The 27549-nt window shown below is 39.3% G+C and overlaps 1 protein-coding gene across 6 annotated transcripts in view; it reads left to right on the top strand.

Moving 5' to 3' along the window:
- The window catches only part of LOC5578081 (copper-transporting ATPase 1), a 54260-nt gene extending 26854 nt beyond the window's left edge, over positions 1-27406 (top strand). The window contains exons 1-5 of one of the 6 annotated variants that reach the window (XM_021853647.1): positions 2616-3171; positions 22438-25633; positions 25692-25841; positions 25926-26155; positions 26815-27362. In XM_021853647.1, the coding sequence (XP_021709339.1) occupies positions 3155-3171; positions 22438-25633; positions 25692-25841; positions 25926-26155; positions 26815-26962 (3741 nt within the window). In that variant the 5' untranslated portion in view covers positions 2616-3154 and the 3' untranslated portion in view covers positions 26963-27362. Of the gene's footprint in view, positions 1-2615; positions 3207-13597; positions 13958-22437; positions 25634-25691; positions 25842-25925; positions 26156-26298; positions 26574-26814 lie in introns of those variants that run through there. The other 5 variants (XM_021853649.1, XM_021853645.1, XM_021853643.1 and 2 more) reach the window with 5 other exon arrangements.
- Positions 27407-27549: the final 143 nt, after the last annotated feature.

Genomic DNA, 27549 nt, shown 5'->3' with positions numbered 1-27549 from the left:
TGGGCTGGTGGTTTGCAGGGCTTCGTGGTGCTGCTATTCCGGGCGTGGGGTACACTGGTGGTAGGATGTTCCCACGTGGCTTAGCAAGCCGATGATGGAACGACGGGCTTCGCGGGTCCTACTAGCGTATCCACGTGCTTGCTAGTGTATAGCCACGGAATGTGACCTCCGGAATGGATGGTGGGTTTGGAACCCACTGAAACTCCTAGCCGAAACTTTAATGGGTCCTGATGGGAGTGGCGTAGGGGTAGGGAGCTATTAGGGTTCTGCTAGGCCGCTTTATTAGGTTAATTTACCTGACTTGGTAGTCCTTGGCGTTGTCTCACCTTTCCCACTTCTCTTCAAACCCCTTTAGGGTCTATTTAACTAATTGTGAATAACTTTTAAAGGAACTTCACCAAATATTTCTTCACGTCTGAACTGCTTGATGTCTTAAGTGGAAAAGACTGGCCAAAGATTTTTCATCTCGTGTCAGACCCCTTAGCATACCCTATCTTCCCCCTTCGCACCTCCTTTTCCCATCTCCTTTGCCCCTCCTCCCATCCTTTGATCCAATAATGCCCACTTAGTCCTCCCATTCCAGTATCCTTTTGTGTATGTGGTGTGTCATGTGTTATGAGCGTTACAATAGTTTTTTTCTTTCAAACCAACAGTTGGCGGTGGGAGTGGATCATGAATTTTCTTTCTTATCAGAATTTACATAGGAATGTTTGCTAACAATTTTGTATACAATAAATGAGTGACTATCTTATCACTAGACGAACAGTAATACCCTAATTTTCTCTCAACCTCATCTTTGCTCGGAGTTGGGTCCTAGGGTAAAGTACCCAAAACGGTAACAATTAGTATCTTTTTTAGGCATGTAGTTTCTCTTTTCAAGAAAATCTTAGTCGCTACCAGCTATGGAAGTAAAAATTATTTGATAGATTGTCTGGAAAATGCTCTGATATCCTTAAAAGTGTTCCTTCCTGGTAGAAAAAGTATCCGGAGTATCTATTCTAAATTCAAGATACATGTCAATTTTTAAAAATTTCTCCAATTATAGGGAAGTTTATGAATGAATTCTGAAAAAAAATCTTGAAGGAATCGTTGAGGATACCCTGAAGGTGTCGAAGTACTTACTGTAACATTTTTGGAAGAATCCATGGGTAAAACTTGGAGGAATTCTAGGTTGAATTTCAGCAAAAATATTTAAAGGAATATCTGGATGAATCTTTATTATCTTTTATTTAAATGCCTTGAGAAATTCATGTGTGTATTTAGGGACGAATATCTCAGAGAACTCATGTATACTTATTTTTGCATAACTTCTACTTCATGGTATTACGTCCTCACTGGGATAGAGCATACTTCTCAGCTTAGTGTTCAATGAGCACTTCCCCATTTATTTATTGAGAGCTTTCTTTGCAAGTTGCCATTTCGGCTTCGTGTGGCAGGTACGATGATACTCTATATCCAAGGAAGTCAAGGAAATTTCCTTTATGAAAAGATCCTGGACCATACAGGTATCGAACTCAGACACGCTTTGCTTTGTAGCCGCGAATTCTAAACACTCGGCTAAGGGGGGCCCCAATTCCCTGAAAAGATCCCTGACAGAAACTTAAGGAGGTGCATAACGGATGTTTGTTAAATTATTTTTAAGATTTATTGCGAAACCTTTGGATCCTTTGGTGAGAATTGTGACAGAAGCCTAATATTTCAGAGAACTTTAAAAAAAAAATATAAGAAGTAACTCATGAAGATACATAAGAAACTGATTCTATTTCGAAAATTTGTCAGTACGGTGCGATTGCTCTTAAGGTAAACTGACTGTAAGTAGTCATTATATGCAACTGTCGTCAGACAAATTACGAATCACGTAGAGATTAACTCAATGAAAAGCTTGTTTCTTATCAACACCATGCATCCTCTCTTCAACCATACCCACATTTCGGTCGTCTTGGCGAAGCACCAATCGCCAAACACAACCACGATGAGCTTCCAAAGGCATTGACGTTGTTTGAGATAAGCCATTCGGAGCTTTTATAGCATTGACGACGATCGCGTAGTACCCGCCGCTACAGGTAAACCCCACAACGTAAAGTCTTCCACCATCTGCGCTAACTCACGGACATCCGCGTGCTTTGAATCGGTGTTGTTGTTCGGTCGTCGCTTCGACTCTATTGCTCTGTACGCTATGCCTGAACCAGTGGACTATGAAAATCAAATGTGCAACTTTGTTGATTTTATAATGTTTGAAGTTCTTGAAAGTGCACAATAAAGTAACTACAGACTCAAAGTGGATATTTGACTATAGTGGCCACTTTTAAAACCACCGAATGTCCTCGAGAGAACCTGTGATTATGGACAATTGTGTTTCTATTTATTTATTTATTTACACCGGGTGTCCCCAACAAGTAAATCTGGTACACTCGCTTCTCATAATCTGCTGGTTCAGACATAGCGTGCGATGGGAAGCACAAACCCACACACACACGCGACATGTGCTTTCGTTGCGTAGCATTGAAGGCTTATACGCGAGCAGCAAAACAAGGCGCACCACAAAACCAGTTACGTTCGTTGGTTGTTTAGCCGATCGGCTTACCGACTTGTCGAACCTGCTGAAACAGCAGCTCAGCTCAGTGCCGTGCCAACTCTACCGCTCGATGCAATTGCTGTCCATACTGCGTGGTAAAAAAATCCCCCTGACGTGTTTCGTATACCGTGTCGATCGCGCACGAACTGGGAACGGGCCGCCCAAGCAGTTCCGAATGGACGGACAAACGGTGCTTGTGACCTCGACGTACGTATCCGTAGCTCGAGATCATATCGGAACTTGCAACCTGGGAAACTGCAACTGCATTTGACCTCATCGTGATAAAGAATCGTGTTACGAATCCGATTGTTTCAGATTGGTTCAGTGAATTCTACGCGCGGATAATGTGTTCGAATTGTGAACTGGAAGTGTAGAAAAGCATTGAACTTGCAGCAATCGTAGTGCCTCGGTGGGGGTGAAATAGTAGGAAAATGAAAGCTGTGTGACCATTTCGTGCCGAGTGCGGTGCAAAATACCAGTTTGGGTCCAAAACCAACTTCAACTTAAGACTACCCTAGTTCGCTCGGAGGAGGGTTGAACGGAAAAAAACGAACGAGCAAGACCAAGCGTTTTTGCGAAATGTGGAGCAATTTTAGGTACGACATACGACTTGTTCGCGTAAGATTTGCATGTAAGTCTTGGTTTAAGTCATAAAGTCGGTCAAATGGGCCGTTTCGGTGGACTATTGCAACTGAGCGCTTTGAGATTTCGTTATTTTTTGTCTTGCGAATGAATGGCAGCATGAATGAAGTCCTTAAGTTTACGGTCCGAAAGTGATTTATAAAAAGAAAAAGTCGTGACGAAGGAAACCTTTGAATTGACGCGTTTTATAATGCGATTTAAAATGATGCCGCGAGTTAACTAATGATGATACGTGTCAAATCGCAATTAGCTGTGATGTTACACTCATGGGAATAAACAAGCACGCTGATTAGGATATCAACCTTACGGTTTTGTTAATATATTCTCTTGTTTTTCTGTTTGGAACATAAACCACTATAAGCTTGATTTATTGTAGTACACTGAAGTTTTTTTACGCAGTTTTAATGCGCGATTTTTTACGCGTTACGTTAATTTAAAAACCGACGTAAAAAAATGAGTCTTTTTTCATATAAAACAATGTTCTAAATAATGATTCGTATGGTCATTAAACGTCAAAAAACACGAAGTCATTTTTTACCTTCGTTTTTTGAAGCCTTAGTGTGTATTCCGTGTTCTTTGTTTAGTGCATGTCGAGTAACTTTGTCGTTAGTGATAAAGTATTCGGTTTTACTACAGTTGTCTGTCCTAACTTGATCTCAAGAAAGAGTTCTAATTGAAAGGTTTCCTTATATATACCCTTCGTTTATGCATCGACATATATTTTCTGACCATCCAGTGCTGCCAGACAGTTATTTAGTTACATATGACAAATGTTAAGGTTCAACACATGATATTATTTATGGAGTGTTTTTGATTTTTTTTTTGAGAATTGTCGACGAATCTATTGACTATGAGTATATTACCCAATTTCAATGGTACATGTTGATTTATTTATGAAACATAAAAGATGTTTTCATCGTTACATATTGTTGCTATTACCGGTACAATTCAACTAGGGTTTTCAATCCCAGGAACATCTCCCGGGAAATGAGATTTCCCGGGATTCCCGTTTCCCGGGAAATGATTTTCTGTTTCCCGGGATTCCCGTATTTCCCGGGAAGCTCTGTCTCAATGAAGAATTGAGCATCTATATTCAAGAAAACTAACGCACAATTTACATTTCATATCATACCAACAAATGTCCTCAGTAGATTACTAATTATATTTTGATGTTTATTGGTGTTTTTTGTAATCGAATAGTTATTATTAAATGCATATATTTTTGACGATATGTTTTTCCAAGAAAGTTCATATGCAATACAATAAATATAAAGGAACATTGAAGAGATTTATTCCATGATTTGAGTAGGTTCATAGACTTTTTATGATTTCTATATTTTTGTTGCATTCTATACGAGCTCGGACCTCGTTGATCCATCTCGCTTACGGTTTCTATTAAATGTAACAGTCACAATTTTAAACGAAAGACTCAAGTTGGTTTTTGTTATAGTGTTCGAAATGATTGATTAAGGGGTCTATTTTATAAGTCGAGTCGATCAAAAACGACTGGACTGGAGTCACTGTCGAGCAAAAATTTCGCTCGACGCGAATCTGTCACTCGAATTATTCGACAGTTGTCCACTCTATGTGCCAGGATTCATATGGTAGTCGATGGGTGACTTCTGAAATATGTATGTCTTCTGTGTTCGACAGTGACTGCAGACGAGTTGCATAAAATGGATCGATTTAGAAAATAGACTCCTAAATGTTGGCAAGTATTATTTGAATTTACGATGATTTGTCTAGCATGACCTGCTGAACTTCAACTATCAAAAAACAAAGCCAACAGATATTTTTGGAGTAACTCACAAATAAGAGAAATAATCGTGCCAATTTACTTTTCTAAAATATAATATACATTAAATACAAAAAAAAAATCAAAGAACTCCATCAAATTAGCTTAATTTACAGGTTTTTAAGGATTTCTCGGGATCCCGGGAATTCCCGGGAAATGACAATTTTATTTCCCGTTTCCCGGGAAGTCAAATCCCGGGAAAATTGAAAACTCTTAATTCAACCTATTCATGGACAATCTTGTTTATTTATGAGGCATTCTATTGGTACATTACTCATTATGTCAAAATGCTCTTTTAGATTATTTGTGAAGCGTTTCAGATTTTTTTTATTGTTGCAAAACCTACATTCTGTTTTCATTAATTTAAATGTTATTGTTTGTTTTGCTGACGAGTAGATCCTATGCTGGCACAAGAGGACCAATTTATTTCCGATGGTCGGAGTTATTCCGGTGTAATAATTGGTGTTTAAACACATCACAGTGAACAGAAAACGGGAATTATGCATCCTTGGATGATATTGTGATATCTTAAGGCAGCCGATCTCGATCAAGGTCACTTTATGGTTCTCATGAAGATCTGAAACATCCCTTAAGGTGGACATAACCTGTAAATTTAACTAGAGAGCTGTGATTTTTTTTTCAACCGACTTGCAGCGATGAACTTTAAATAAGTATACCATCGGTATGATCTTGAATGGCCTCTTCTTGGTACTCCTGAAAATCTAGAATATCCTTAAAAATAGACTGTACAAAGCACTTAACAACTCTTCTCCCTGTTGATAGGAAATCCGTACCTCACACTGAAATTTGCCTTTCTTTACGCTTCTAAGGATCAATTTTCTTGAGTATGGAAGCCACCAGCACACTGCACAGCACTAAACGGGACGATAATTATCTGTTTATTCACCCGCGGGAACCATTCGGAAACCTCAACACCGAACGATTTCAACTGATTTCTGCTACTACAGTCATCTCTCCCTTACTCGATATTGAAGGGACCATCGAGTTAGGGAAATATCGAGTTACAGAACACAAAACCAATGCAACTGCGATCCTAGGGACCATCGAGTTAGCCATGAAAACCAACTTTTACTATGGTTCTCTAACTCGATATCGAGATACGGAATATCGAGTAAGGGAGAGTTAACTGTACTTACAAAATATTTACACTGCGCTGTTTGAAAAGCTGCGTGAAGCGACTTTGCGCGATGGGTTTGCATTTTGCATAATATTGAGAATTTCATTCATTTTTAAGAAGCGTTTTAAACATTCCGGCCGCCAATAAATTTTCGTGATTGCACTATATCATCGGCGGAAAAACTTCTTCGAACAAACTTCGTCGACTGGAACAGGTGTTAGGTTCCCGCGTGGTGCTGCTGGCACAGGCCACTCTCCAGCTCCGGGATCTCGATGGATGGTTACGGATGGTTGCTGAAAAGGCGGAACATCTGTAGCCAAATTGTTTGAAACGAAAATTGAGAAATGATATTTAACTCAGGTCATGTTCGGTTCATAGGGTGAATCCACATGGAAGACTTAACTCTTTACAGTTGCATCAGGAACCGCTCGATTCTCCTGAACATGGGCCGGGAACTCGTCCCCTCTCTATTATCTGAGTAAGGACCGAGATCTCGTTCGCCGACTCTGTTCTAGCAAGGGCCATCTTCTGGCGAAAAAGTCGCTGGTTAAAACAGAAAACGCTGGGTACCGGGACTGGAGCCTAATATCGCGATCCACCTTCCCAGTAGATGACGACTTCCCAGACATGACGATCTTGCAGGTTTCAGAGTCACCCAAAACGGTTGATTTCGCTGGAACGTGCTTGGGTAGCCACCGAGCCATGGCGGTCCGTTCAACCAAAGAGCATTCTCGGTAGGTTGCCGGAAGTGCCTGGATTGTTAATGCAACAGTTACGGGAATCTTCGTGATTTTCCCACGCATACTCTCCGGAGACAACCCATCCGAATTCAGTGTTCTGGAACTGGGACAGATCGTTGCCGAGATAAATTCGGCCGCTATGAAGAATATGGAATAAGTGCGCTGGTCCCAAGATCATGTCGACTAAACTGGTAACAGCGAAGGTTTGAAGGTTGGATATGCGATAAATCCAATAAAAACCGAGAAATTCCCTTGCCCTTCATAAAATCACAATCTTTCCTTTTGATATGTACGAATGAAGAGTAGATTTTGATTTCCAATTCGCTCCCAAAACGACAATTCGTCCGGTGGGGTGTGCTGCTGTCGTCATAATGATGGTTGACGAGAGCAATGTCAAACTCATTCATGGTTTCAAAACATTCGGAACAAAATATTAATTTTCACCGCTTAAGTGAAGTTATGTATGAAATTGAATGAGATCCAAAGGTAGATAATTCATTTCATTTTATTAGTCCCAAAATTGGCCACTGTAGTCAATTATCCATTTTAGGTCTTCAATAGCCCTATTTAGCACGAGACATGAAAAATGAACTGTCGCACGATATGTATTGGAGTTCAATTTCAATTGTCCCTAATTATAGGTTCCCTCGGGGACATCCGGTGGTCTCGGAAGTAGTCACTATAGTCAACTATCCATTTTGAGTCTACAGTTGCCCTATTTACGACAAGACATGAAGAATGAGCTGTCGCATGATATGCTTTGGTGTCAAAATCGAAATGTCCCCAATGCAAGGTTCCCCGGGGCACTTGGCGGCGCCATGAGTGGCCAAATCTGTACAAGACTCATTTTCAACTTATAATAGGGTATTTTATGATAAGCTAGGGAGAAAACAATATTGCGCGACATATTTTGAGTGAATAAATTGTTTGATCCCAATTCGGATCCACTACCGGCACCGATTCCGGGGAAATGGCCATATATTGATTGTTTCTGGACCAATATTAATACTTGGCGCACCAATCGCTTCAGAATTAGATCTTCTATCTTCATGCGTAGTAAAATTTTGATTTTTTAGCCGAGACCTTTGCTAAAAACACGTCATAATTTTACTGCATAAGACATGCTTTCGGAAATCCGGATTATCACCGGATACGGTGGTCATAGTTCATCTCCGTGGATGCAAAACTAGATTAGTTGACCCGTCCATTACTTCTTAAAGAATTGAAATCGGTCAATTTTTGTCAAAGTTACAGCATTCCAAAGTTGGCCCAATTTTTGCCTGTCCCAGTTATATCAAATATTCCATCATTTGCGATACTTTAAAAATGGGGAGGGTACAAAAAAGGGGGGAGTTCTCCCTGCAAATCTTATTACAACTCTTCATATTGTATTTAAAGTTGAAAACATTATATGGCACATGAATTCCCCTGTCCTGAATATAAGACACTGTGTCGGTTTATTGATTAGATTAGATTTTTAAATAAAAAATGCAAAAAGTTCAAGTATATTTTAAAAATGACCTGGGGCAGACACGAACATTCTGAAAACGCCATTATTTTTGTTTATTTTTATACTTTCAAGCCCGGGGTGTCCGGTCTCTGTGCATTCATATCGACTTTTTTTGTCGAACAGTGTAATACAAAAACCAAACGTATGTAGAATATAGAGAATGGATATTCCTACCTCTTACGCCTAACTGTTTCACTGTTAACCGTCTTTTATCAGGAAAATAAAACATTTTTCCCCACAGCGGCATGTGATGGATGCGTGAAAAATCAAATCTCTCATTATCTGACTAGTTGCGCTACCAAAGTATAGATGGCTAACAGTATGTTGCGATTCGCGCTTCGAGGCGTATAAAAGGCGGTCAACAATGAAACGGTTAAGTTGAAAAGGTAGAAATATACAAGCTCTATGTTCTACATTCGTTTGTTTTTTATATTATTCCACTACTTTCATAAAAATCAAGATCCGGCTGGCAGGAGCACTAGTTTGAGGTTGGAAAACCAGGATATGTGAGGTTAGTTTCATTGTATTTTGCTCTTAAATAAAACTCGTGATTTGCCCCTTTAGCCCTCTATGGTGCATATAAAAACACTGGTTTCGCATGAAAAAAGAATCAAAATTGAACTCCGATCCTCAAGATCGGAAGTCGAGAAGCTTGACCTCAGGGCTATATCACATATATAACTGCTAAGCATCAAATAAGGCACAAAAATCCATCATTCAATCATCAGCAATCATCAAGAACCAGTTTTTTCGTTCAAGCTTAAAGGAATGCCCATAAAAATCTATCATTGCAATCCAAATAGCAAGTGTAATGCAATTATAGATTTTCTTGAACATTGCTTCAATTTTGAGCAAAAAACTGGTTTTGAAAATTTGTAAAACGATGATGGTTATTTTCCTCATAAGGCAATCTGACATTTAATCACCTTTCTCTTTTCTGCACATGCACGCATATGGATTGTTTTCATACGGAAACCGTTTCCGTATGAAAACAACAAACAAAAAATCCCATTTGATCTTGTTGCTGGAAAGAGAAGGGTGCGATAGCCTTATGCGAATGTTGTTTGAACCACGACTGCATTGATGACATTTGCTAGCTGTTTGCTTCAATCATCATCCATCATTAAAAAGCAAAGCTACTATGTTCAATTTTGTAACATGTCAGCAATTGCGCCATTCGGCAGCAGCTCTAAATGCCGGGAAATGAGGGATGTCGTATTTCCGACGATTTTTTACAATTTATCTATAATTCGGATACGAAAATGATGGACTACAATAATGTTCAGAAAAGGCAAAGGAATGATACTAAATACGGTTGATTAGGAATGATACTAAATATTTATGATTAGGCATGGAGTTAAGAATCTCGTAGAACAAAAACTGTAGAGGAATGTATGTTTTACAGGTACTTCAATGAACAGAAATCAATTTTATTAGGTCAAAACCATCTCCAATTGGCATACACTGTTCTCAAAAGTTGTAAAGTACTAACGTATGTTCAACTGGTGGTAGGTATTTATTTTGATTTTCGTTTATCCAAATTCTCGTTAGATATTTTTGAATGTAAAAAAGTGCCAAAAAACACAAATTAGACTTGAGGCACCTCCTAATCTTCTCCAAATTGGATGAAAATTTGGCTGGTAGTTTGATTTAGTATTGCTATTAGGAGTAGGGGGTGACTGGTTGAATTCCAGAAATTTCGATTTTTGTGAAATGGTCTACTGGGCATAGAGTATAAACGACCTACCACACGATATACGAATGCTAAAATGGGAACTTTGGCAAAGAAAGCTCTCAGGTAATAACTGTGGAAGTGCTCATAAGGACACTAAGCTGAGAAGCAGGCTCTGTCCCAGTGAGGAAGTTAATGCCAAGAAGAAGAAGGATGCCACCAGCATACTATACAGTACTAAACGGGATGATAATTATCTGTTTATTCACCCGCGGGAACACCACGAAACAGAACGCAACAAATTGTGTTTGCAAACACGACGGGATGACGATTTCAACTGATTTTTATTTTCTCATGCTACTATTTACAAAATATTCATACTGCGCTGTTTGAAAGCTGAGTGAAGCGACTTTGCGCGGTGGGATTGCATACTGCATAAAATTGGTAATTTCATTCATTATTAAGAAGGGTTTTAAACATGGACATATGCTGACAATTGAAGTACAGCAAACAAGCCAATTTTATCTAAATTCACACATTTCAGAAAAAAAGTCGAAAAATTACCATATTAAAGTGAAGATGAATCGAAGCCAAACCTCAAATTTTCTAGAGCACAAATCCGTAGAACCGAATATCCATTTGAGCTGAAAACTTAATCGATTGGTCATCACCAGCAACTGACCAATCGATTAAGTTTTCAACTCAAATGGACGTTCGGTTCTTCAGATTCGTGCTCTTGAAAATTTGAGGTTTGGCTTCGATTCATCTTCACCTTAAATAAATGTTCTGTTTGAGCTTGAACTTGATTGTCCGCCAGTAGTTGCTACTCCAGTATCGTCAGATCAACTGCATTTACACAAGAAACCAATGAGATGAATGCTTGGGACTAACAGACACCCTCAGTATATAAGTACTGATGATCTTTAATTTTTAGGCAATAATGGCGCCTGCCACGTCAGAATGTTGACCAATGAGGGGAAGGGGGAGGAATTGATATTCCATTTAAAACTGACCCACAGTAGGCCGGATTAACCCTGCCCTGCATCTACGCCAGTTCATGCTGGAGGCATAGACGTATGGTAATTTTTTGGCAGAGAATTTCAGAGGTTTTTTGACCGTCTTTGTCTCTAGCGATTGCTATGAACGAATAGTTCAAGTGTGATAGATTAAGAGTGTAAGATAGAGTCAAGTGAAAGATACAACTGCAAAGTACAAGAAAAGGGATGCGTATGGGGTTGGACTTGATACACAAAAAAGTGAAATTTTCAAGTGAAATTTAAGTTTTGCCATAGCTTTGCAAAACACTGCTATAGTAATTTTTGTGAAGTTACAATAATAATTTAACGTTTTTTGCAAACATCACTGATATATGTAATTTTTTTCTTTTCGAAAAAATATTGATATTTTGTGCTTTAGATAGGAAACTTTTGTCCCTTACTAGTTTCGAACGTTTTCTCTACTGGTGTCGTAAAAGTTCGTTTTGAACTTTTATTTTAAACTAATAATGGATAAATATTCTGGAACGATAATAAATTTTCGTGCTGTTCAGAGGAATACCTATAAATAAGTCGAGTCTAGTACACGGCACTGAAGACGGCCTTACATTTGAGCTCGAAATACGCGTACTCTAGTAGACTTAAATTGTGTAGCAGGGAGAGATTCCCCAGTACTGGACAGCACCCAAAAAATCATAGCCCAATCAAGATGGTGTATTAGAAGAAAAGGGAGCTTTTATAGAGAAAAATGATTGCATCTTTGAAATATGCACGCTTTTTTTTCGAAAAAAACAGAGATGTTTGAAAACCGATAAAAAGTTGACGTATAGCCTTAAATCTAACTTATTTAATAATGATTTTGAATACGGAAAAATAATTTTGATCTCGCAGGAATTATGGAAAACTATCATAATTTGAAAGTGAGAATGTCTTTTGTATGGTCAAACTACAATTTTGGTCTAGCACCTCCTGTTCCCTAGTATCTTTGTAATTTTTGCACCAATGGTCTTCAAATATATTCATTTTTATGGAGTTTATTGAGCATGGTATCAAGAAAAATGAAAATTCAGAACAACACGTAATATGTGTTATTTTTCATCATATATGAATGAAATTTTTTGATGGACCACTTGCACACTAAGTAAAACTCAAATTACTCTTGTGAATATTGCATATTCATTGAGTTGACAGTTAAATACAATTGCTAGGGTAAAAACATTCGATGATGTACAAATTTGCATAATTCGAGGCATTTCCAGATCGTGTCCGGTATTGTGTGCCACCTTTTAATATTGGTCATATGGCACTGAAATACATCATCAAAGTGCAATGTCAAAATTCCAATTTTATATTGTCAAATGTAAGTTTGTACGCTACAAACGATAATAAAAGACCGTATAAAATTAATAGTTTTTGTATTACGAATTTAGCGGCTTAGGTGTCCGGTACTGGGAATCTCCCACAACTAAATTCGGTTTTTATGTTTGTTTTTATGTATGTATTCCGGAATGAGTTAATTCAGTATAATTAGCAAATATACTAAACACCCATTGGGCGGTATTCGTTTCTTCCAAACTTTTTTTGTGGAAATGTTGATTATTCCACTTTTGACCCATCATACTCCTCTAGATAAACTAAACATGTACTAAAATCTACGATACCTAATTGACGAAAATCATAAATTTTCACACCTTCTCTAGCGTGACATTCTGTCTGAGTCACCTCGCAACAGTGCTTATTTGGAGTTAAGTCATATGAATAAATCTGCCTAGCTAGGCCTAGGTATGGAACCAAGTGATACCACAGACAAACAGACGTCACACTCTCATCATTGTCCATCGACCACCTTTTTAACGGTCCATTCAAAAATATGGTAGGTGGCCAATCCACCACCCGCAGCGCTCACATAGTTATTGTTTGCGTTTGACGTTTACACACTACCGCCATCTGTTGGTCCGTCGGCCAAACACACTAATTTTAGCATTGGGCGTACATGTCCTCGTGACTATGATTTTGATCGAGATTTGTTCTAAGTGTTACGTCTGTTTATCTGTGGTGATACTTTCACGGATATTTTTGAGACGGGACAAATCATGATATGGGTGACCACCATATTAAGGTATTCCTGTATGATGAACTTCGGATGGCAATTGCAAGGCATGCACATTTAAAAAGCATTTCAGCAAGTCTAAGTCGCAAATGCCAGTGTATAATGGTAAATTTTCGATAACACATTATAACGATAATAATGATTTCAGTACGTACCTGCTCCTTGTACATCTAACGGAAAAATCCAGATCGCTGATGGTGCATTGAAATACCACAACATTGTCACCATTCCCTACTGAGATTTACTTAAACGAGATATGGATTGCGTGAGATAAGTGAGCGTCAATCAGATGCCCTGACGCTTACCTTTTCTGATTGTTGAACGTTCAATTATCACCATCTCGCCCTGGTCATGGTATTGAAGTCGCGCTTGATAAAAGTCAATTCAAAAAGCGTTTCCTATCTCACATATTCGCGTGATTCGTACCGGTTCACTTCCAATACCAAAGTGCTCGTCGTTTTTTTTTAGTCTTGTGTCGGTTTTTAGAGAGTCGTGTCCTTATCGCAATATGCGTATATTACCGATTCATACCAGTCTCTTCACTACTTCCGTGCGGTTCACATGCTTAAAGTGTATTATAACGAAGTCGATTTGAGTAATGCGAAATTCGACTACTGTTCTAACAAAATTTGCAATATTTGTGCGAAGTGATATCAGAAGGGTTGTGAATATTTTACACTGAGAGATTTCCTAGGAGAGACTTCCTAGAAGAGCCAACCCAGTGATGGATTCGAAAGACGATGACTTTGCAATTTCCAACGACACTGTTCGGCTTCTAAGGTGTGTGCTACTAATACTTATTGTCGATTGTAAGATGAAATAATTGGAAATATTAATTAAACTGTGAATTGCGATTCAGTTAATAAGCTAATTTCTCATTCAAATCGAATCACGATCATAAGGTATAGATACTATGCCTTGGGAAGCGCGTTATCTCCAACTACTTGATTCGCTAGGTGTCCCATATTCTGTTTATACTTCGTATGACAACAGCGATACCTTCGCGTCGCGCAGGCGAAACGTTATCGGTTTGTTTAAACTTCGATTAGACACGTTCCGAGAGAAGGGACTTATACTATACTAGTTTATACATATACAGTTGCATCCGAAATAAAGCGCCCACTTGCTTGTAATTACGCAAAATTATGAAAAGCATGTGCCAAAATGGGTAATTTTTCCTAAGAAATGTTTGTACTTAATAGTTAACATACAAAAGAATCCTATGTTTGATTAAAATCCTAAATTTCACAAAGACAAAAAAATGTATTCAAATATGATTTGTCAAAATTAAGTGCCTAGCTGACATTTTCATTACTTAGTAATTATTAGTTTTTTTCTTTTTCTTCTTTTTTTTTTAGACAGAGCCCGCTCCTCAGTTTAGTGTTCTTATGAGCACTTCCACAGTTATTAACCATTTGTTTGAACCAATTTACCATTGCTTGAACGTGTTTATCGTGTATCATTGACACTCTATGTCCCTGGTGTAGGATAATGATACAAATATAATGTGACACCATTCACTTAACTTTCGAGAAAATGTCCATCCCTAAAAGATCTTCGAACCGGTGGGATTCCAACACATGACGAACAGCATAATCTTCCTGAATAGCCGCGCGTTTACCGCTTGCATATATTGTGTCCAAAATATTTCGTTACATATAGAATCGATGCCGGTTATGGACCCCCTACCAACAGAAAAAAAATAAACTCTCAAAGTGACTTTATTCCTATAAAAATCCACCGGGGGATCTTCGTTTGCATTGTTGGGCAAAATATTTGACCTGAAGTGCATAAATACATATATTTAAACAGTTTTGCAAATGAAACCACACAAGAGGGTCCACATTTAGAAATTTCATGTGGGTCCATAATAGGCACGTCGGCAGCGAGTTTGAAAACATTAAATATGGGAATTAAATAAGGGCTCTATAATAGACTGGCCCAGCTCAGTATGGGAGAAAAATAAAGTTGTGTGATTTCACGGGGCACCCCCCAGGATTATTCCTTAGGGTAAAAGAGAGACTTCCTGAAAAATTCAGCTCATTTGGTCGTTCCATGAGCTGGTGCATTTGAATTGATGTTAATATGGGATTTTCAGCTCAAACATATGGGAAACAGCACATCATCTACTGTTTGGTTCAGAAAATTGTTGATCGCGTTCAATTGAACCCAGCATGTCAAAAACACTTCTTGATATCATAACGAACAATATTGTAGAAAGTTGTATCATGATTAAAATTGGAAAAGTTGGTGTTTTAACTACCGTTTTGTCTCAAATTCCGAACAGACTCATATTCCGAACACTCGGTTTTTGTATGAAGATTTGGTTGAAATGTTTCGTTGAAATATGTCACCAAATATCAAGGAAACGGTAGTCAATTGCAATTCAATTTTAACGTCTCCAATATCATTTATACCGCGGGAGTAGTGATGATTCTCAAGTTTGAGACTAGTAGAACAAGCTCAGATACATTTATTTGCGAAATTATTCATTTGAATACGATTTATTCGTGCTGTTCGGAATTTGAATCAAGGTGTTCGGAATATGAGACAGACTGAACACAGTGTTCGGCATTTGAATCAAAATGTTGTTCCATACTTTAACGTAAAAACAATACTAAAACTAATTAAATTAACATTATTATCGGTACACCCAACAGCTAACAGTTAGACTTTGTGAAGAAATGAAAATTTACACAAATACCCGCCAATTTATGTCAATCAGATGCATTTGAAGTCACTGTTGGCCTTAAGTGTTCGGAATATGAGTCAAAACGGTACCTGAAGTAGATTTGTTAAGTTCATGCTATACTGCTGTGTATTTCTTCAACATAGCCACTAAGCGCATCATAGCCACCTATGACGCTGGGCGAGCTGCTGGACAAGGCGCATGTACATATGTGATTGCACGGGAGTACTGATCTAAGCCTAAAGTTCAACCACTGAAGGGGTAAGGAAAATGAGCTAAAATCCAGATACAACCTTCTGCAATTATGTTCAGTAGGGTATTAACTAGTGTATTTGTCATTCTAGGCTCAATTGACCGCGATCAACTAGTATACGGAGCGAAACAGTGACAAAGGGTCGATTTTCAATATGTTTTAAACGAATATCCCATACAAACTTCAAAATGAATGCGCCAGCTGGTGAAGCAACCAATTGGGTTGAAATTTTGAGAGAGATTTTTACTTGCCCTAAGGCTCATATCTAAGGGGTGCCCCGTTGAGTTTTGCAACTTGTTTTGTTTAAGGGCCAGTCTACACTATAATAAGAAACGTCAATTTGTAAACAGGGAGCAGCGCTACAACAAAGTGACACATTATTCATTCAGGGTCAAAATAACTTCGTTTTTTCGTTTTTTAGCTTTTTATGAAAGATATGGAATCCTAGAATAGAACTCTGGATGGTATATTGTTTGGCATGTTTGAAGATACGTTATGCAAACATTCCCAAAAAGATCCTCGACCGGTGCAATTCGAACCAATGCCCCTGGTCTGCTTTATAATATAAGGAATCGCCATCATTCGACAAGTTATAATTCATGTTTTTCGCAATTTTGGGACCAGTTCCAATAGGGTCCGTGTGTTCCTTCAGGAAAGCTTCCAGAGATTCCTTCAAAAGTTCCGAAACATTCTAAATATCTCCAGAGACTCTTCCAGAGGTTTCTCCAGGAATTCATTCGAAGATTCTTCCAAGGATTTTACCAGAAAATCCTCCAAGATGATCTCTACCGCAATCCCTACATCGATTTCCTCCAGGGATTCCATCAGGGCTTTTTGCAGGGATATTGCTACAGGGATTATTTTACTTCGAGATTTTGCAAGTAATCTCCTGCAGGAATGTCTTCAGTGATTCCTTCATAGATTTCTCCAGTAAATCCTTAATGAGATTCTTTCACCAATCTTTCCAAGGATTCCTCAAGGATCTGTTTCAAGAAATTCTTACAGGAATACTCCGGAATTTTACGGAGATTTCTCCAAGGGGGGGAGGGGGGGTTGTTTAGGCCCCATTATAAAGATTTTATTAGAGATATGTTCAAGGCATTCTCATGGAATGGTCCCAGAAGTTGCACTAGGACAATCTCTTCAAGGATTACTCAAGATATTTCTCTAGTGATTTTTCCAGAATTTTCTCCGAAGATCCCTCGACGGATACATAAAAAGATATCACCAAGTAGTCCTCTCGAGATTTGTCCAGGAATTATTCCAAAGGTTTTTTTCCGGGATTCTTCCACGACTCGCTCCAGGGATTTTACCAGGAATTCTTCAAGGGATTTTATCAGGAATTCCCCCAGGTGTTCTACAACTCACAAATTCATCAAGAGATTCCACAAAAATTTCATCCAGGAATTCTCACACCGTTACCACCAAGAAAATCGCTTCATGACGTACCCCAGAAATTTTCTCGAAAGATTCGCTCTAGGACTCACAGAAATCATCAAGGGATTCCTCCAAGAGTTTCTCTTTGATTTTTTTCAGAGATTATCCCATGAACTGCTGCTATAGCTTTAACAGAAATTATCCTAACGATTTCTCTAGGGATTACATTAGGAAAATGTCTACAAAAATTTCTCCAGTAAAATCTCTATATCTCTTCATAGTTTCCTCCAGAGATTTCACCTGGGATTTATACAGAAATTTCTCTATGGATTCCTCCAAGGGTTCCTCCAGAGATGCTTGCAGGAGTCCTTCAGTAATTAAATTAGATAATCCTTCCTACAGGAGTTTCTCCACAGACTCCTCTAGGGATTACTCTAGGAAAATCTCTACAGGGATTGCTGCAGAGATGTCTACATCTTTTTCTTCGGGAATTCCTCCAAGGATTGCTCCAGAAAGTCTCTAATAATTTCCTCCAGAAATTGTTGCAGGGATGAGCTGGTAAAGATTCGATTGTATATTTTAAATTTAATTTAAAATGCTTCATACAAAATTTGTGAAATGTTGATATAAAAAGCGTTACGAGGGTATGGGTGGGAGTTTTCGTCAGAGCTCTCACTTTGTAGATCAATTATGGCACCAGCCAAGTACTTACAGTCAGTTGCGATTGGGAAGGAATGTTAGTCTGCATCTGTCGAACTATTCAAATGATATTTTAAGTAACGACAAAAATGAGAGGTATGTGTATATCTCGCTTAACTTATGATCTCGTCCTAAAAGCCATTGTGTGTAGCTTGGTGTTACTGAGCAAACGAATAGATTTACACGATATTTAACAATAGAGAAAATCCTTCTTCATCTACCAGTGGTGGTAGTTTTCGTCTTTTTTCATTCATTTGCTTAAATACGACGAGCTACACACTCGATCACCAATGTACTGTAATTTTTTTTTTTTGACTTTGTGCGCTTCTTGAATAGCGCTCAAACCGTTGATTTTAGCGATAAAATTTGGTTGGAGAAGTTTCTTAATATATTAAAGTGCATCTTTTGATGCAAAAGGTTCTGTGATCAATCCATCTAGTAGTGAGATAGAAAAACTATCTTTCTTAATATTTGGATAGACACGGCGGTTATCATTATGCTTTCTTTTGAAATAACAAAGTTATTCATAAATAACTCTTTTTCAAGGGATAGTTTAGTCCCCAATACCTGCTTCCGGCGCAATATGGCGCAGACAACCCTTACAATTCATGAATCTATCATTTCCCTTTCGACAGGTAATAAAAGCCTTTGTCTATAAGAGTCTGTGCATGTGTTTTTACCATCAAACAACAATTGAGCTTTATCTAACAACTTTGATGAAGACATGAAAAATGTTCTAAATGCTAACTATATGAAATAATAGGAATAAGAGTTTATGTCTACACTTGTAGTAATCAACCATCAATAGTTTGTTTGAAAGTTACATAAACGTAACGTTGCCAAGATTAAAATTATGTTATCATAAGCACCAGTTGACAATCTATTCTCTACTGAACACAAATATGAATCTATAACATTTGGTCGAATGACATATAGTTGAATAACGTTTGGTCGAAAAGAATTTAAAAGTTTTAAGAAGCCAATGATATATGGTCGAAAGTACAGTCAGACGAAAATTTAGCCGATTGAGGATTTTTTAGCCAGTGGGGAATAGGTTTTTTTTGCCGGCCTTCTGATAGCCCCACAAAACCAATTTACCCTTGACCCAATTGACGTCACTTGATGTCATTTTTCTCATTCAGGCTTATTCTGCAAGTCGGATGAATCGCGACGAGCTAATCTTAAAAGGAGGCAAGTCAATTTTTGTCACCTAAGTCGATTCGTCTCATCTCACGCGACTCACAGATAAACACAATTTTCTTGTTTGATTATTTTCGTTTTAATAATCGACAAAATTGGATAAAATAATACCCCTCGTCTTCCATTCCAAAAATGGCTAAAATGCATTTACAAGAATTCATCCTGTGGATAGTTTCGTTGTTGTCCCCTGATGAAAAATATGTTTGCCTAAAATAAACTTAAAATCCTCCATTGTGCAAAAAATCAAGTTCGGTTTAATATCAGCTGAACCAAACGATTTTTTGATCAATCATTATTAAATGAAATGTTCTAAAGCCATTCAACCAAATGTCCTAAAGCCGGAGAATCTATGACATTTGGTCGAAAGACGTTTAGTCGAATGACATTTAGTCGATCGACGTTTGGTCGAAAGTACATTTGGTCGAACGGACATTTCGTCGAATGGATATTTGGTCGAAAAGGTTTAGTTGCAACAGAAAGCATATAATGTTTGGTCGAACCGACATTTCGTGGAAAGGATAGTGGTTGAATCTAAATATGATGGAAACAAAACTTTACGTTTAGTCTGACTAGCGTCGAGAGTAGCATTTTGTCGCTAATACAAGAGTGATTGTATAGTTCCAAAAGTATCAGCCATTTTACTAACAATCTATATGCGATTATCAAAATGTTGTTATTCTATTCAATTTGCGTTTTAGACGTGTCATGCTTTTTCGTACAGGCATGTTCTGCTATTCGAAATAAGCTGATCTTAAATTGAAGCAAGCCAACTTTTGTCGACTCTGTCAACGCGGCTTCCCTTACCCGGGTTTAGGACATTTCGTCGAATGACATTTGGTCGAATGACGGTTGGTCGAATGACATTTAGTCGAAAGTACATTTGGTCGAAAGGACATTTGGTCGAATTGCTTTGGAACTTTTTTTTTGCTGGAATGACGTTTAGTTGAACGGAAATTTAGTTGAAAGCTTATTTTTAAATGGTTTATTATCACTCGGTGAAATTAATTATTGTTTTCTAATTTTGCAAAGTTGGTGAGATAATGTATTATTTTAAGTAATCTGAATCCCTGTTGTTGAATAAAAAATGGGACATTGTATGTCGTCTTATTCTCAAATTCCTTACATCTTTTAATTAATTGAAATTTTCGGAAATAGTTGTTTTATACATTGACTGAAATATTTAGCTCTAGTAAATTTACTATTTTTTGAAATTACAGTTAACTCTCCCTTACTCGATTTTCCGTATCTCGATATCGAGTTGGAGAACCATAGTAAAAGTTGGTTTTCATGGCTAACTCGATGGTTCCTTAGATCGCAGTTGCACTGGTTTAGTGTTCTGTAACTCGATACCTCCCTAACTCGATGGTCCCTTCAATATCGAGTAAGGGACAGATGACTGTATCATCGTTCTTTGAAAAAATGCTCAAGGTTTTATTTTATTACTCAACGCTGTGAAGGTTCGCATTATTTATTACTCTTTTGAAATGTCATGGTTCTTTGTAATGAACTGCTGATCTTCATCTGATGGAAGAATTCAGAGAGAGTGCTTGGGATCTTTCTTTGAATTCCGGGTCTTTTCGCTTACGGAAGTGGGTAAGATTTTTGAATGCGGAAATCATAATTAAAACGACAGGAAAAAGTCGCTTTAAGGAAAACATTTATGGCCAATTGGCTTATTGTTACTTCCAGCTTAATAAAATTCCTCAAGCAAATATATGGCTTTGATGACTTCGGGTGAATAACATAGTTTGCAGTAGAAGCTTTGAATTATTAAAAATGAAAATTGTGCTGATTTTATGAATCGGGTAAAGGAAGACGAGCTTACTGAGGAGACAAAAAATGACTTTCTTCCTTTTAAGATCAACTTATCTCGAATTGCAGAACATGCCTGAACGAAAAAGCAGCATGAAACATTAAAAACGCAAGAGGTTGATCAATATGTTGAGAGAGCGTCCATCAAATTGAATAACAAAATTTTGCTAATCGTTCAGAGATTGTTAGTAAAATGGCTGATACTTTTTCAATTATTCAATCTCTCTTGTATTAGCAACAAAATGCTACTCTCGATTATAGTCAGACTAAACGTAAAACTTTGTTTCCATACGATTAAGATTCGACCACTTACCTTTCCACGAAATGTCGGTTCGACCGAATGTACTTTCGACCAAACGTCATTCGACTAAATGTTATTCGACCAAATGTCTTTCGACTAAATGTCATAGATTCCCCTTACCCAATACATAGGATTAGCACAATTTTCTTTTTTGATAATTCAAAGCTTCTACTGAAAATTCTGTTTTTCAACCGAGGTCATTAACACTGTCAGCAAAACCATGTATTTGCTTGAGGAATGTTATTCAGCTGGAAGCCACAATAAGCCGATTGGTCATAAGTAGAGTTACCGACACCTAACATTTACTTCGCCATAAAGATTTTCCCTAACCCTCTAATATACCCAACCTCGCCTTTAGACGGGATACACTTTGGAATTTTGTGTATTTTTTCGTAGCTCGGAAATCAAAATGATTTTACTTTTGGCATAAATCTTGACTCATAACACACATATAAAAAAAGTTTTTTATGAATTTTGAAACATTTTGTATTTTTGAAAATTGTATTCTTAGATAACGGACAAATGCCCGACAAACCATCTTTTACTATGGTTCTCTAACTCGATATCGAGATACGGAATATCGAGTAAGGGAGAGTTAACTGTACCGTTAAAATTTGAATTTTTATTATTGCCAAAAATCAGTAACTAGAAGAGGCTTCAAGAAAAAAATAAAAAGGATAGAGATGTTGAAATATAAAAATTATAAAAATCAAAAACCAAAATTCATAGATTTGCGAATAAAAACGAAACATTGCCCAAAACGTGTTAAGAATGATTTTAGATAACTGAAAATGATATTTAGATCGAAAATAAAAATTTGGGTATTAGAGGGTTAAAGCACTTTAAATGCCGTCTTAATACTGATTTCCGCATTCAAAAATTCGATTCAAATATACTAACGCTCACTACCTTCTATCCGTTTCTTGCAGAGAAAATATGGACGACTACGGCGAATCGACCGGCTTACTGGAGGAGCAGCAGGTAGCTTCCGTGCGGTTACCGATCATCGGTATGACCTGCCAGTCGTGCGTCAAGAACATCGAAGGCAACATCGGCAGTAAGCTAGGCATAATCAAAATTAGTGTAATTCTGGCCGAAAATGCCGGCTACATAGACTACGATCCCACCTTGACGGATCCGGCTCAGATTGCGGCCGATATCGACGACATGGGCTTCGAGTGCGTCTACACCGACGATAGGAACGGATCCAAAAGCGATGTGTCGTTAGCTCGAATAAGTATAGAAGGCATGACGTGCAATTCGTGCGTCAGGAACATCGAAGGCAACATCAAAGACAAACCTGGTATCGTCTCGATTAAGGTCCTACTCGATCAGAAGCTGGGCCTAGTGGAATACGATCCGAAAGTGATCAGTCCGGAGCAAATTGCAGAACTAATTGACGATATGGGATTCGAGGCAAAGGTAGCCGGTGAAGACAATGTAACTCAAAAGACTGACAGCAAACGAGAGCCCCGTTCGGAGAAGATAATTTCAATTGACGATGGATTCACGCCTTCGAATGGGAATGCCAACGGTAAGCAGGTCCAGCTGAAGGATAGCTTCAAACGATGCTTTCTGCACATACAGGGTATGACGTGTGCCAGTTGCGTTTCGGCAATTGAGAAGCACTGCAAGAAGATCTACGGCGTGGAATCGATTCTGATCGCACTACTAGCAGCCAAAGCAGAGGTCAAGTACGACCACACGTTGACCGGTCCAGAGGATATTGCCAAATCCATAACGGACCTCGGTTTCCCGACAGAAGTCATTGACGAGCCAGGAACGGGGGAAGCCGAGGTGGAAATCGAAATCCTGGGCATGACGTGCAGTTCCTGCGTTAACAAAATCGAACAAACGGTGTTGAAGATCCCCGGTGTACTCAAGGCGTCCATAGCGCTGACCTTGAAGAGGGGCAAATTCACATTCAACAACGAAAAGACTGGCGCGAGAACGATATGTGAAACAATCCAGAGTTTAGGCTTCCAAGCGTTGGTACTGTCCAACAAGGACAAAATGGCACACAGTTACCTGGAGCACAAAGAGGAAATCCGCAAGTGGAGGAATGCTTTTCTCATTTCTCTCGCTTTCGGCGGACCTTGCATGATCGCCATGATCTACTTCATGGTCCTCATGGAAACGCACAGCCACGAGGATATGTGTTGCGTTCTTCCGGGACTTTCCATGGAAAACCTCATCATGTTTGTCTTGTCAACACCGGTTCAGTTCTTCGGAGGATGGCACTTCTACATCCAAGCTTATCGAGCCGTGAAACACGGTGCCAGCAACATGGATGTCCTCATAACGATGGCTACCACCGTTAGCTACCTCTACTCAATAGGAGTGCTGGTCGCTGCCATGGTCATGGAAATGAAAACGTCTCCGCTGACCTTCTTCGACACGCCACCGATGTTGTTCATATTCATCTCACTGGGTCGGTGGCTCGAGCACATAGCTAAAGGGAAAACTTCCGAAGCCTTGTCCAAGCTGCTCTCGCTCAAAGCTACCGATGCGGTACTGGTAACGCTGGGCGATGATTACTCAGTCCTCTCGGAGAAGGTAATCTCGGTCGATTTAGTGCAGCGAGGTGACATCCTCAAAGTTGTCCCCGGTAGTAAGGTTCCCGTCGATGGCAAAGTGCTATGCGGCAATTCAACGTGCGATGAAAGCTTGATCACCGGGGAGTCTATGCCAGTGCCAAAGAAGAAAAACTCTGTCGTCATCGGTGGTTCTATTAATCAGAATGGGCTACTGCTGGTCACGGCAACGCACACTGGAGAGAATACCACACTGGCTCAGATCGTGAAGCTGGTGGAGGAAGCACAAACATCCAAAGCTCCGATTCAACAGCTGGCGGATAAGATCGCAGGGTACTTTGTGCCCTTTGTAGTGGCGGTTTCGGTTGTCACGCTGATCGGATGGGTTATTAGCGGCTACGTGGACATCAATCACATTCCCATGTCGGAGGCGGCCAAGGAGGGATTAAATCGGGAGGAAATCATCTTCAGCTACGCTTTTCGGTGCGCTCTAAGCGTCCTGGCAATCGCATGTCCATGCGCACTTGGGTTGGCCACGCCAACCGCCGTGATGGTGTCCACTGGGGTGGGTGCTCTTCATGGCATCCTGGTGAAAGGGGCGGGACCGCTGGAAAATGCACACAAGGTAAAGACGGTGGTATTCGACAAGACCGGAACGATTACGTACGGAATGCCAATGACATCCCGGATATGCATGTTCGTCAAACCGCATGTATGTTCGCTGGCACGTGCTCTGAGCATCATTGGGTCGGCAGAAGTGAACAGTGAGCATCCGATTGCCACGGCTGTTGTAAAGTTCGTGAAGGATGTCCTGGAGATCGACTCGTTCAGTAAGTGTTCGAACTTCATGGCTGTTCCCGGATGTGGCATTCGCTGTGTGATTTCCAATATCAACGGGGTTTTGAGCGATGGGATGAGATCGGAGAAGATCAAAAATTATCAAAATTCGTACAAAAGTGATGCGACTTCGGTGAGCTTTGTGAACGGCGCGGTTGTGGAGGAGCTGATTCCATCTTTGAGCCCATCCCAGAAGAACACCATGGAGCTTCAACAGCTGCTTCAGTTGGAAACCATAGAGCCTGACACTAGTGTGGAAGCGTTTTCGCGCGTCAATGAGTACAACGTTCTGATAGGGAACCGGGAGTGGATGAATCGAAACGCGGTAATCGTTCCGCCGGAGATCAACATCAAAATGACGGAGGAAGAACAGATGGGTAATACGGCGATTCTGTGCGCCATCAACAATCAACTGATTTGTATGGTTTCCGTATCGGATATGGTCAAACCGGAAGCGCACCTTGCCGTTTACACGCTAAAGAAGATGGGTATCGAAGTGATTCTGCTGACGGGGGACAACAAGAACACTGCCGGTAACATTGCCCGTCAAGTTGGCATCAATCGGGTTTTTGCCGAGGTGCTTCCTTCGCACAAAGTGGCCAAGATCCAGCGGATACAGGAAAACCAAATGCGAGTGGCAATGGTAGGTGATGGTGTGAACGATAGTCCGGCTCTGGCACAGGCCGATGTAGGAATTTCGATCGCTTCCGGGACGGATGTGGCTGCCGAAGCGGCTGATGTTGTATTGATGAGGGTAGGTTGGGAATAAAATTGCTTATGAAAGATTAAAAAAATCGATTTTGTGATTTTAGAACGACTTACTGGACGTGGTTGCCTGTCTGGATCTATCTCGCAAAACTGTTCGAAAGATACATCTCAACTTCTTGTTTGCCAGCATGTACAATCTCTTGGGTATCCCACTGGCGGCCGGCATTTTCACTCCGTTTGGATTCATTCTAGAGGTAAGAGTGATTCATTTTATTGGCAAAATCGTTCTTGATTGTAGTATTGACCCATATTTTTGTCTTCCCCTGGTACATCATCAGCCCTGGATGGCCTCGGCGGCGATGGCTCTCAGCTCCGTATCGGTGGTCTGTTCCTCGCTAATGCTCAAGCTGTACAAGAAACCCACGAAAGCCTCCCTCCAGACGCCCGAATACATTGCCCTGGTGGAGGCCGGAGCCCTGCTAGATCCGGAAACCGTGTCGGTACACCGCGGCCTGGACGACATTCCGCGACCGAACTTTGGCCGCTCAACCAGCTCCACTTTAGCCAAGTAAGATTTCCACGTGGATCGTGTTGTATTTGTTAGGCTAGGGGCAAATGTATGTGTTTGTATAGTAGTTGTTGTCGCTTAATGGTGTTACTTTCTTTATGATTTCATTTTGCATTTACCCTTACGTTATTTTGATTTTTCAGTTTTTTCAGAGTGCCTTCAAATGCTTGAAACACAAGTCACTAACCCAAAGGATTACTAATCAAGCAGCTATTAACCCAGTTAGGATAAGGAATATGTAAAAATGATATTTTAAACAATCAAAAAGTGCCAATAAGTATTGAAGAATTATGTGTTCATCCACAGTTAGCTTTGTAAGATGACCATGTTTCCACTACTAGAAAAAAAGTTGTTAAGTTTGTACTTAAATTCAAATGGTTTTAATTCAACTAATAAATAGTATCCACTAATATTATCACCATCCCGTGAATATTTTATATCTAACTCAACCACGCATATTTCGTAGAAGCACCACATGTCAAGCTCACCTGTGCACCTAACTGCTGCTGTTTAGTTAGTTTATATTAATAAGGTTTATTCGCTACCTTTGAGTTTATATGGTTTCAACAAACGCAAAAAGGTATTTCAAACGGCTTTAGTTGTTTATCATCCTCATAATGGTAATAAAACAACTGACATCTCCCTATAATCCCATCCAGGTTGTTCATGCGCTCGCCGAAGGACTCCAACGATGATCGGCTGTTGGCTTCAACTCATATGATCGACGACGATGACTACAGCGTCGGTATTGTCAAGTCCGTCAACAGTGGCATCTACAAGGACGCGACCGAGCTGCAGAAACTGTAGATCCAGTCACTTATGTGTTTCGTTTCGAAAACGTGACCATCCGAAATTATGTTTTAACGCCTTATGGAAAAGCAGGTCGAGCCAAGCATTTTTCGGTTGGAATTCAACCGGGAAGCAGCCATAATGCTAAGCTCGCAGAAATGTTCATTTCTCATCTAGAATAATTTCTTCCATATTTTTTCTAATACTTTAATCAGTGATTTTGTGATATCGTTTTGCATTGTTATCGTTTGTTTCGTCCGAACTATTTTTACTTAGATAAACTATACATTTTTAACTACTCATCAATTACGTTTGTATTGCAACGTACTTATCAATCAAGCACAAATCCAGCCAGTTGAAAAGTACCATATCCTCGTTCAGGAGGACAGTTTCCTATAGTGTATGTATAGATATGTAGCCAGAAGAGAAGAAGAGCTTTATGAATAAATGTTTGTATTGATAGTTTTGTTCGGTTCATATAGAAAGAAATGCTCGTCTTTTCAATATTGTTACTCTGATCTAAATTTACAAACCCAAAACTGGTTAGATATCCAAGACATTGATGTATTTGTTATTTTAATTTGTGGGCTTCGTAGCCGTGCGGT

This window comes from Aedes aegypti, chromosome 3, assembly GCF_002204515.2.
Source record: "Aedes aegypti strain LVP_AGWG chromosome 3, AaegL5.0 Primary Assembly, whole genome shotgun sequence".
In the NCBI taxonomy this organism is placed as follows: Eukaryota; Metazoa; Arthropoda; class Insecta; order Diptera; family Culicidae; genus Aedes; species Aedes aegypti.
This window is presented reverse-complemented; position numbering and strand designations above follow the sequence as displayed.